This window comes from Hevea brasiliensis, unplaced genomic scaffold (genome assembly GCF_030052815.1).
Source record: "Hevea brasiliensis isolate MT/VB/25A 57/8 unplaced genomic scaffold, ASM3005281v1 Scaf1, whole genome shotgun sequence".
Classification (NCBI taxonomy): domain Eukaryota; kingdom Viridiplantae; phylum Streptophyta; class Magnoliopsida; order Malpighiales; family Euphorbiaceae; genus Hevea; species Hevea brasiliensis.
The window spans coordinates 9,712,700-9,725,971 of NW_026614585.1; the positions used below are offsets into that span (position 1 = coordinate 9,712,700).

Sequence of the window (13,272 nt, forward strand, 5' to 3'; positions counted from 1 at the left end):
GTTTGATTTAAATTATTTTATATGCATATTGAGCCTAAATTATGGGCCTGGTTCTGGATTTGAGAACAGTAAGGCTTACTACGGCCCTCGGGGGCTTTATGCCGGCCCAGGTCCTAGTGTCGGTCCGGCCCATAAGTTGGGTCGTGACAAAAAACCGAATCGATCCAAATTTATTCTTATCGAAATAACTGAATTTCATCAGTTCGATTCGATGATTCAGTTATAACCGAATAATGCATACCCCTACAAATAAGGCTTAAATATTGACTAGTGCAATGTTTCATCCATTTATATATATTCTCAACCTAACTCATATTAACAACTTGCTACTTGGTATCTTTTTCCTCGCTCTCTTTCTTTAATACGGCGGTTAAGCCCTCAACTTATATAACACATTATGAGAATAGACCATACCTAATAGCTTATTCAACTATGTTCTTCATTAGGGTTAAGTCAACCGAGTTGAAATTTTAAAGAATTCACATTTAAATTATTACATTTTTATTAGCTTGAATTCGACTTCATCTCAGATTTAAAGGCACTAAATTACGATATATATAATCATTAATTATTATCTAAAACTAATTTTTTTTGAAACTTATCTAAAATAAATTTAATGACAAGTCTCAATTAGATCTTAATAATTATATTAATACCTTTAATTACATTATAATGATCATAAATTATAGTTATCTTGTACAATTTAATTATGTTTTTAATTTTTATTTAATAAAGAGATTGAAAGAATAAGAATTCAAACCTGAATTTACTAAATAAATAATATATATACTTTCAGCCTTTAAATCAAGTTAAATTATGAATACTTTTAATTTTTATAATTATATTATTTATAATTTAAGTATTTCATAATTGTGTTTTGTCACATATATAATCATTAAAAACAAAATTAATATATTAATATAAAATGAATTGGTTTATAAGGTTATAAATAAGCCTATTGATGAATTTATAAATGAGACAATTAACGAGCTAAATGAAACAAATTGAGGGAAATTACAAATAAATAATTTTGAGAGGGTTTAGATTGACATTTTATAAAAAAAAGTTTTGAATTATAATATTTTAAATGTTAGCATCCTAACAGAAATCGTCTTCGAGTTTCTTAATATATATATATTGGTAAATTTATAGGTGTATTTTATGGTTATTTTGTTTTATTACAAAATAAATTTATTTTGTTATTAAAAATAAGATAATTTAATAAAATTTTATAATTCATCTCATGTTAATAGATATATTTTTTTTTATAAAATAATTAATTACGAAAAATTTATTAACTTAATGAAAAAATAATTATTAAAAAAATTATATGTAATGCAATTAATTATTTGGATTTAACATAATTTGCTATAATGGATAGATAATTAATCTGTTTTCATAATTTTTTTTAATAAAATTTGCTGCATATAATTTATTTATTAATTTTGTTTTTAAAAAAATATATATGTATTTTTTAAGAAATTTTACTTTTTCTGTTAAATTAATAATTTTTCATAATTAATAATTTCAGAAAAAAAAATCAGTTTATAAAAATCACAAAAGTTGAAATGTAAAATTTTATTAAATTGTATTATTCTCATATCAAAGTAAGTTTACTTTCTAATAAAATAAAATAATTATAAAATACACCATATGAGTAAAAATAGTACATTAAGATGAATGGAAATTACTTCTTTGCCCTTTATTTTGTCTAACAAAATTCAAGAACTCCATTGACTTCCATATTGAGGAAAGTCCCTTGATTAATAATTGGTATGTGTAGAGAACACACATATAAATAAGAGGAGCAAATTCATTCATTTTGCTTGCAAATTCACAATTTTCTGTTTCCTGCTAAGAGAATAACAATTACAAAATTTCTGAATGGTAAGAAAAATGGTGTATGAAATGCTGCAACTATGAATCTATCCATCCCAATTAATAAAAACGGTGTCTTATAATAGATGCAAGATCTCTATAACCATGAAATCAAATTCTAAAACAAGCAATATTTGAAAAAAATGATAGAACACTCAGCTAGATACACACCATCATATGTATAAAAAAGTGTTAAGTAATCCTAGCCCTTAAAGACCTCTTCAATCCTGCCAAGCATTATCCAGTTCTTGAAACAACAGCAAAAGCTAGGTGCTCCTCAGAAAGTTCCAAGATGGGGTCAGATGCTTGAACTATATCTCTTTCGTTAGTGAAGCACATTCACAAATTTTTATCTGCCATTTAGCCCAGCAAATTGGGCAAACATTGCAGTTCCTGAATGTTCATGATCAATGGCCCTGACTTCAGCTGGATTTCTATTATCATCAGGAACGGAAACGGGACGGTCATCGGAGGTAGGAGAAACAGGAGTTGGAGCAGCTACAGCAGGGGAGGCTGCTACGCCCGTGGATGATTTAGTTTCCTCCTCAGCTTTCCCTTGTGAGAAGGCTTCCTGAAGCTGTAAAGCATACTCCAAGTTCCAGAGAACATCCCCCATAGAAGGTCTGTCAACTCCATGTTCAGCTAGGCATTTCTCTGCAGCCTCAGCAAACTTCTTCATTGATTCTGGATTTATTGTGCCTACAAGAAGAGGGTCGATGATCTTTTCAAGCAATCCTTTTCTCTTCCATTGCATAGCCCACTCGGCCAAGTTAACTTGCTCTCTTGGGAGTTGTGGATTAATGGCAGGCCTTGCACATAACACCTCAAGTAGCACCACCCCAAATGAGTACACATCCGATTTATCTGTCAGTTGTTGTCTCCTGAAGTACTCAGGATCTAAGTATCCAAAACTTCCCTTCACTGCTGTACTTACATGACCCTGACCCATAGGTGCATCTTTAGATAGCCCAAAGTCTGCAACTTTAGCAACAAAAGCATCATCAAGCAAAATGTTTGTGGTCTTTACATCCCGATGAATAATTCCTTGCGCAGTCCCAGTATGTAGGTAATGAAGTCCACGAGCAGCACCAATAGAGATCTCTAGTCTCTGCTTCCATGACAATGGAGGTAAATTCTTTCCATATAGATGATCCCTGAAAGGCCCATTAGACATATACTCATAAACTAGAATCATTTCATCGTTCTCGTCGCAATACCCAATCAATGACACCAAATGCCTATGCCTGAGTTTTGATAGCATCTGAATTTCTGTTTGGAACTCTGTAATTCCTTGTTCAGATTGTGGGTTTCCTCTCTTGACAGCAACTTGTGTACCTTCATCGATCACACCAAGATAGACATTGCCAAAACCACCAACTCCAATGATTGCACTTTGATCAAAGTTCTTAGTGGCCTCTTGCAACTCTGAGAAGGAGAAATAACGTCCTAGGCCAAGAGTAGATGAATAGATGTTGGATTTATGAGATCCCATTGAGGTCTTGCTTGTCATGAAACTAGTGTCACCAGCATGGATAGGAAGCAACCAAGAAGAGAAGCTATTCCTCTTTTGCCAATCTTGAGGTCTCTTGTGCCACTTGATCACCATAGCACCAAGACCAACAAAGGCACCAAACATCATTGCAAATCCTACGGCTGCAACAGTGCTGCGGCTGGCTAAAGCCATCCTGCCATCAACCCCAAATTCTCCATCCAAACTATCAACTGAACTGCTCATTTTCATGATCTCCAATCCATTTAGAATAGCATTAATGGTACCTGTATTCTCACCCATAGGACCTACTTGAACATTTAATCCATTGGACATCAAAGTTGAATTCACCACAATGTCTTTGAAATATGGGGCTGCCAATTCTTGTGTGATGGATGACAAATCCAAACCAGAAATTGCCATTTTTCCATTAATGTACACATTGAAGTAAAGGTCATTAAGGGATTTGCTCACAATGTCACAGAAATGCAGCCGAACCAAGTAGTTAAATGTTGTGTCAACCTCAAATTTCCATGTTATATTGAAATTTGCCTGCGATGTTTCTGCATCAGCCATCTTTTGAGCAGATGCATAAACCGTTGCTGGTGCAATCAAAGGGGAGATACCCGCGCCATATTTGATGGAGGAAGTAGGGATTGATACGTTCTTAGCCAAGGCTGTGTCCTTAAGATATTTGTTGTCATTTTCCCAAGTCCTCCAAAGGGTATCATTTGCTGAGGTAATCAATGGTCCGCCAACATTAAGCCTGTACACAACTTGGTAGCCATAATTGGTCAAGCCTGAAAAGCTCGAAACAGGAGAAAGGCCAGTGCCTTCATCAGGGAGTAAAACATCAGGAGCAGAAACAACTTCAATGGCATTGATGAAAGCAGCAGAATTCTTCATAGGTTGGAAGTGAAGGGAAAACGTTGGGTCGGTCACATTAATAAGGTATTCCCTAAGGAAAGGTCTGGTTTCATTGTTAACATTGAAGTCATGAAGGAGAACATACTTATCGGTGGCAACTGAAAATGTAGCCGTTTGGAGATCAAAGCGAGTATTTTTGAGTGGAAAGAAATGGAGGCGAACCCAATGCCATCCTGGAGTCTTCATAGTAAAGGAATAAGTGGCTTCTTGAACAAAAATCCTAGCAGATAGATATATAGGGGAAGGAACATCTGCAGAAGGGTCAGTAACTAAGATATTCTCTTTAGTTTGCAAGAAACTTTGAGCTTCATGGTCAGTCTTGAAGACCCTTCCGTCAGGAATAGCTGACAGGCTCTTGGAGCCACAACTGATAAGGATCTGATCAGCTGGAGTGAAGGTGGTGGTGTCTGCTGAGACAACGATGAAAAAGGCATAGAGGAGAGCCAAGAGGATAGCCATCGAAGATGACAACAGGGAGGAAGATGGAAAAAGATTCCAAAAGTGTTTCTTTTCCATCTCCATCCCTCCTGAGCGAGGGTGGATGATGGTTTTAGAATTTAGAGCGACAAAGGGATTTTGAGAGAAAAGAGTTGCATTCCCTATAATGGGAATTGGGATTGAGTTTCTTGATTATAGGTGGAGGAAAGGAATTGACAGCTGAGATGACTTTGTTTTTCCTAACAAGAAGGCAACGTTTGAGGAAAGAGAATTCTTGGTCATAAAAAAAATTGACACATTTTTTTTCTAGTTTCTGTTAAGGGAATAATGGTCATAAAAGATTTACACTGTTTTGAAATGGTCAATCACCATTCCTACCTCTCTCTCTCCCAAAGGTAAATTTAATGCTGTTGGTTGGTTACATTTCTTGCATGTAGATAATAAAACCTTGTATTGTTATTGTACCTTTCTAATGGTTGCGAGGTTACAACATAGAATTGCTGCACAAATTGCATTTTTTTTTTCAAATTTTTAATTTTAACCCTTGTGGTCTTGGCTGCCATGTTGTTATTGTACTTGGGTTTATAAATCCTGCCCGAAAGAACACCTCAAATTCAGTTCTTTACCCTCTCTCTCTCTCTCTCTCTCTCTCTCTCTATATATATATATATATAACACACACTAATTTTATGTTGTATTCCAAATTTTTTTTATTTAAGAATATAAATAATAAAAAAATTTGCAAGAATTTATTTTTTAATATAATAAATTTCATTTATATTATATTATATTGTTTGAAAATTTTTATTTAAACATTGAATATACTACTAACTCTAAATAAATATTATGAAAAGTTTTATAGACATATTGTATAATATTTTAAAATAATGTTAACATTACATATTTTATAATTTTGAATAATATATATTTTGATGATAATAATAGTAGTATCCATAATGAAATAATAATATATCAATTAAAATCATTTATTATTTTAAAGTAGTAGTAGTATTTATAATAAAAAAGATTATATAAAAAATACTTAAAAAATATTACTAAAATAAATTAACGTAATGAAATCTTTTACGATCAGCAATGTTACCGATGCACAAATTTCAAATAACGTTCAGAGGTGCAATGCATGCTCTTGGTTTGGTTAACTAGCGATAGTGTGTGCTGCAAGCAAGTGCTCAAGTTTGTTTTGGTACATCTCTTGGGTCATCTATGAATCAAAGTGTTGATATTAAGGATTGCTGGGAAGAGCTTATTGGCCCGCTGCGGCATCATGAAGAAAGGAAGTCTCTTATTCAACTTGCAGTCTTTCTGTTATGGCAAAGTTGGAAGAGCCGAAATGCTCTTATATTCAAAAATCAGCAGATTGACGTATTAGAAACCATCTCGACAGCTCTTCGACATTGGGAGGATTTTGTTTCAGCCAATGAAGATTCAATCAGGCCTCAATCATTATGGAGGGTTCTAATTCCAATTTGCAGTTTTGGCAGCCAGGACCACCTGATTTTGTCAAATTTAATTTTGATGCTTCTGTTGATAGGTCCAAGAGTAAAGGTGCTTCAGCAGTGATAGGTCGGAATAGTATTGGACTTCCTTTGGTGTGGAGATGTAAGAAATTCAGGCATATTGTAGAACCTTTGGTAATTGAGGCGTTAGCCTGCGGAGAAGCTCTGTTGTTGGCTATCGATAAAGGTTTTCAGTCCGTTATTATAGAAGGGGATTGTTTAGTGGTTATTCAAAGCCTTCATGGCCAGGCTATACCACTGGAAATTCAAGGCATTATTGGTGACATTTCTGAGTTAGCCTCACGAATTCCAACCATATCCTTTGTTCATGTCAAGGGATCAGGGAATAAAGCTGCGCACTCACTGGCTTCTAAAACCCTTAAAAATCCCAATTTTATATATAAACAAGTGGCTCAATTTAGCTTTATATTAGGCTCATTGCCTTCTTCATTCTTCAATGAATTTCACATCTTTGAAAAAAAAAAAAATTCATATTCAGTAAGAGGAATCTGAACTTCTTCTGACACCAACAAAAGGAGAAATCAAATTAAATTATTAGCCATTAATTGATATTTTATCTAATATTATAGTACTTTAAAATTTAATTGGGTCAATATTGTAATCTTTAACGCATAGAATTTAAAGTATTTTTAGTATTTTATGTACTCTAAAATAATATTTGTCTAATTATTATTAATAAAATTGTCAAAAGTTTACTAGAACTCATTCTCATATATCTAAAATGTGACAATAAAATCAATTAAACAAAAATATCAATTAACTTGGGCAGGATAGTTAAAATTAAACTTTAGTTAATCATATCAAAATATAAATATAATTTAATTTTTTAAAATATATATATATTTTTTGGCAATGTGTAGTGCATGCTACTGTACCCGTTATACAGATTCATAATTTAATTTTTTTTATGTATTTTATTTATTATTTTATTAATATATAATATAAATTTAATTATAAACTTAAATGTAATATAATAAAAAAAATATAATAACAAGTTTTAAAAATATAAATAGGTTAAGATGTTTGAAAATTAAAATAAATTAATAATAAATGTACGTTAGCTTATTGAATTAAATTCGTTTAAATTTTGTTATTTTATTTTTTTTTAGAAGATAAGTTTAATTTGCCTATATTTTTTTATAATCTAAAATAATATTAATTTACATAATGAAGTTTCATAGTTAGATTAATGTGCAAAAAAATTATGTATAAAATTTTAAAAAAAATAATTTTCAAAATATATTTTATAATTTAGTGCATCATCATTATAAAATTTTCATTTTCTTTACATTAATATCTTGAAATTTTATATTATCATATTGTTTAATGCAAATAATTTTGAAACCTATTTAATATATTATTTTAGTATATTTAATAAGTATTTTTTTAAATTATAGATTATATTATATATAATATGATATAGATTAAAATATAAATATAAATTTAATCATACATTTTTAATTATCTCATAATAATTATATAATTAATACTTTCAAGTAGTAAAAGTTTTTTTTTTTTTTACTTTTTTATCTTCCTCTCATTTTTATTATTTTAAAAATTTAAAACAAGAAAACTTAAAATTAATTTTGAGAGAAGTTTGACTTCTCACATAAATATATGCAAAAATATAATTAGGTTTCTTATAACTTTATGGTCAAAATCAATAACATAGCTAAGATTTACTAATAAATTAAAAAATAAAAAAGATATTCATGCATAAGTATATTAACAAATCATAATTATTCTATTTTTAAATTAAGTAGACCAAATAAAATTAAAATATCATATCATCAAATGTAAAAATGATATTAATCATCCCAAATATTATTGGATGCATCAATATTAAACATGAAAGAAATAGAAAAATCAATCTATCTTAGCCTAATAAATATCATTGAATTTGCAATGATATTATTTGATATTTGCAATAATAAAAAAATTTTAATGATCATATTCACATGTAACTATCCTCATAAGAATGATATTTGTAATATACAAAAACTTAAAAAATTTAAAGACTTACAAATAGGTTTTACTCATTGGAGAAAAAAGAACACACACAAAAATATAGTGAAAAAAGGAAAAAAAAAATCACATTATATGTCAAAGTTTATTAGACTTGAATTCTAATTTATGAAAATAGAGTGTTTAAATATAAAAGTTTATCCATTACTAATATTTAAAAAAAATAGCTACAAATTTATAATAAATAAAATATTTGCCATTAAATAGATTAGAATTTCACATTTATTAATATAAATAAAAATTTTATTTATTTAAATAGTCAATTTTAATAATAATTTTATAATTATATTAATTAAATAGTTATTTTTTAATAGTAATTTTATAATTTAATATTATAAGTTTATAAATATTTAAATTAATTAAAAAATTAATGAAAGTGAAATTCAGTATTTGAAGTTGTTGATTAATTTTACTAGAATAAACTAAATAATTTTTAATGAATTAATAATTATAAGAATATATAATTATAATATGATTTTTTATATAAGTAGAATTACTATTAAAATAATTTAAAATTTTATATTTATATTAATTATAATAATATTAGCAATTAAATTATTTATAGATTTAGCGATAGATAAGTTGTCATTAAAAATTATTATCGGTAAATTTATATAAAATAACTTCTTATTATTAAAAATATTAGCAACGAATTTATATAAAATAACTTTTCATTACTAAAAGTATTAGCGATGAATATGTCGTCACTAAAATATTATTGATGAATTTATATACAATAGCTTATTTAAAGTTTTTTTTTGTATATTAAAAATAATAATTTTTCTTTTTATTGATTGTGTGGATTATATTAATTGGAATGATTTTTTTATAATACAATACTTTATAATAATATATTTATTTATTACTTTCATGACTCATATTAATTAGAATAATTTATTTTTTGCATCAATTAATATATGAAATTAATGGATTATAATTTCTTAGATTTTTAACAAATGTTGATAATAAAATACAAGATAAACATATGTTGTATTTAATTTAATAGTTATATTACTTAAGTAATGGAATTAATTGAGAAGCAAACTTTTAATTTAGTCTCTATAATCCATTAGGATTCATCCGTATAGTTAATAAACTAATTTTGAAAAAACAACTTGAGTTTATTTTAAATTGAATAGGCTTATTATAATTCTATTTAAGTAGAAACTTTTAAATTATTTTTATATTACTTGTTGAAAGAGTTATAATGGAAAAAAAATTCTTTTTTTTTTCTTTTTATGAGATTAAAATTTTAATAATATTATAAATAATAAAAATTAGAAATATTTTTGTCAGTTTAAAAGTTTGTCTCTTTATTCGTACTTTTATATAGATTATAGATAAATAAATAGATAGTCTATAAATTATAGATAAATTAATAATATTTTTTATTTTTAATTTATTAATTTCTTATTTTAATTATTTTTTTTTATGAAATTTTATATTTAATTGAAATTAAGTATAAGTAGGACTAAGAATTTTAAATCTATATGAATAATAAAATTAGGAATTTTAAATTTACATATTAAATAATAAAAATATAATTATAATTAATTTTAAGAATGGAGGGTAATTTAGACAAAGTTAATGTTTCCCTCCCCTTCAAACATTTATATATAATATAGATTTAAAAATAATTATCGACATACTTTATTAAATTATTGACACCAACAAATTTTTGTTAAAATATGCCAAGAATATGACCATTTTTAAATTGAGTTAGTAAAAGTTGTATTTAAATACTCTAACAAATTAATTAGATATATTAATAAGCTTCAAATTATTAAAATATAGGATTTTTAAATTTTTTATTTAATTAGATTAATAAAAAAAATCCTTTAAAAATTTTTGTTAAGTTGTTTTGGACTAAATATAAGAGATAAGAACATGCTTTATATTAATACAAATTTTTATTAACCCATATATTACTAACCAATTGGTAATTAAGATTATATTTTTATAACCCATTATTAGTGGCCCAATTATTTTTGGCAAATTAAAATATTTTTATTGCAAAAAAATTAAATTAATTTACAGTTGTGATTAATAACATTTGTTACTCATCTCATTAATTTTGATCAAATTAAACTAATTTATTGAGTTTTATTAATTTTAATCTAAGTATATATTCCTTAGCCACTAATTACATAGAAATGGGTAAATTTAAAAGTTAGTTTAAAAAAATCTAAAAAAATTAAGAAAAAATTATTGTGTTGTATTCATTAATGGCCCATAAAATACTGTGTTAAAATATGTGGCCATATTCTTAATGGTATTTAAGATTGACCAACACACATTTCAAATTAGATTAAGATAATTAATTGATGTTCAACGTTAAAAATATGGCCTCATATTTTAACGCATTTTAATGTATTAAATAAAATTCTTTGACGTGGGTAAATCAATTATTAGGAAAATTAGGTGTTTTTATTTTCCATTTTAAATATATATTGTGATAAATTATAAAAAATCGACTTAGATAGTCACGATATCACAAGTTTCTAAAAAAATATTATTTTGTATCACCATATAAAAGTATTGGTCCATTTTTGTTTAATGGGCAATTATAAGCTTAATTACTAGAATATACAATAATTTTTCAATCAGTTAAAATTGATAAATATTTACTTAAATATATGGTGTTACAAAAAATTATTTCATTATTAAAAAATTACTTAATAAATTATGTTGGTCAGAACTAAAATTTAGTAGTTAGTTAATATAAAATAATTTAACATTCTTAACTATTAAATATAAAATAATTAATTTTTTTAAATACACGTTTATGGATAAATTAAATGATCATTAATGACTAAAAATTAATTGACAAAACATAGGTTAAATATTAAATTAACCTAAAATTTTTAAGTATTATTTTTAAAAATATGTAAAAAAAAAAAATTAAATGTAATTATTATGTTGGTGTCATAAATTATTAGAATATTAATCCACATTAGACAGCTTAAAATAAAATTTATAAAAAAAACCTTTTTATGTTTATTAAAATCTTTTGATAGTACACATTTTAAATTGGGTTGCAGACTCACATTCGAAGTTAAAAATCCCTTATATACATTAATGAATTTAACTTCATGTAACGGATTTTTAATTATATGAGTTATAATTAACGGATTTTTAATTATTTACGATGTATCATCATTAAAAATCCGTTATATGAGTTATATTCACTAAATTTGTATCCGTTATATTCATCCGTTAAATAATTAATGATGATACAGTTTAAAATAAACAAAATAAATATTCAAAATATGAGAATTAATGAATTTAATTCATGAGGTATATTCTAAATTCACAATCTTGATAAAATTCTTTAAATTTCATTATTAAAATTTAAATATGGGGCTATATGAGGTGTTTTTTCAAAAATAAAAATTGAATTTACTGTTCAATATTCTAAATAATTATCTGCATACTGGCATTGTTCTTCAGCGAATATTAGGCAGCTCATTGTAAACTAAGTTTTCTTACTACTTCATATTCTAATCTTAAAACATATTTTAATTCTCAATTAATTAACAGATAGTTGTTTAATTTAAAAAAAAAATTAAAAATTTAAATTATAAGTTAAATATATAAATTACGTAAATCAAAATATTATTGATTATTACTCTTTAATTAATAATGATTGTAATATTTAGAATACGTCTAATATTAATTTTAAAAAACAGTCCGTCAATAAAAATATCACAATTGAGTTTATAAAAAAACTAATATAATATATTCGATATGACAGTTAAAAAATATAATAAAATTTTAAGTGATAATTATTTAAATTATTATTAAATTGTTGTAAAAAAATAAATCACCATTGGGGTATATTATAATATATCAAAAGAATAAAATTTAGGCTAACTTATCCATTCTAGACCACACTTAAAAATTAACTATTGACCAATTAAGTAGTCAAAATATACTGTTAGACCAATAAAAAAATATTTAATGGGTAATTGGACCATATTTTAGATAGTTAACATTATTTTAAATTTAAATTGTTTTATGTAAGTTTTTCAATATTAAAAAATGTTAAACTATTTTTGGACTCATTAAATACACATTAATCTTAAATGTAAACCCAATAATATCATAATTAAATATTTTGTTAAGGTGAGATAGTTATTATTCATAAATATTTAACTAAAGTAAAACCCCATTGGGTATAAAATAGGGTTGGTCCAATAATGACCAACTTTACATTGGACCATTGATATTTGTACAAAATTAATGTTTTTTTTTTTAATATATCCATCACTAATGGGTCATAAATTATGTAAATTTTTAGCTAAACAAAATCATAATTTTAAAATTTTTTGGCATGATAATAAAAATTAAGATATTTTAAAATTTAACTTTAAAAATTATTAGGTTAATTTAATAAAACTTAGTACTTGTTTTAGCAATGTATAATCTAAATGTTATTTCTTTTTAAAATCAATTTCACTTAGGTCTTAAAAATTTAAAAGAAAATTTTAAAAATATGAACCATTAATTTTTAAATTTTATTAATTCAATTAAATAAATACAAAAAATTACATAATTAATTTTATGAGTTATAGGTGGATTATATTTAACTAACTTAAACACTTACGTATATTTGTTTTATCAAATTAAAAAAGTGACCAATACCATGGGCCAATATGGGGTAATATTATTGATATCATATTATTAACATTTTTCCCTAAAACAATAAATTAATTATATGTCTAAGTAAAAAACAATACCTAATTTGAATATTCTAATTTTTTATTAGATACTTACAAATAAATGTACCATATTAAAATATAGCATTACCTAAGTGTTATAATTTGCTATTTGCCCCATTAATTTTAAGTGTTTTATTGACTAATTGATACCATTAAAGATTTTGAAATGAGAGTTGAGCAAAACGTGGGTGTTATCTAGTTTAATGGGCTGGCTGTGAATATTAAAAATATTATTATTATTTTTTAAAAGTATTTT

General features: G+C 25.8%; 1 protein-coding gene across 1 annotated transcript; it reads right to left on the reverse strand.

The window, feature by feature from the left end:
- Positions 1-1,796: 1,796 nt before the first annotated feature.
- On the reverse strand, positions 1,797-4,816 carry LOC110652778 (probable receptor-like protein kinase At2g21480). Its single transcript, XM_021808394.2, has one exon. It carries the CDS (start codon positions 4,814-4,816, stop codon positions 2,228-2,230), a length of 2,589 nt encoding a protein of 862 aa, XP_021664086.2. The 3' UTR covers positions 1,797-2,227.
- Between the last annotated feature and the right edge of the window lie 8,456 nt (positions 4,817-13,272).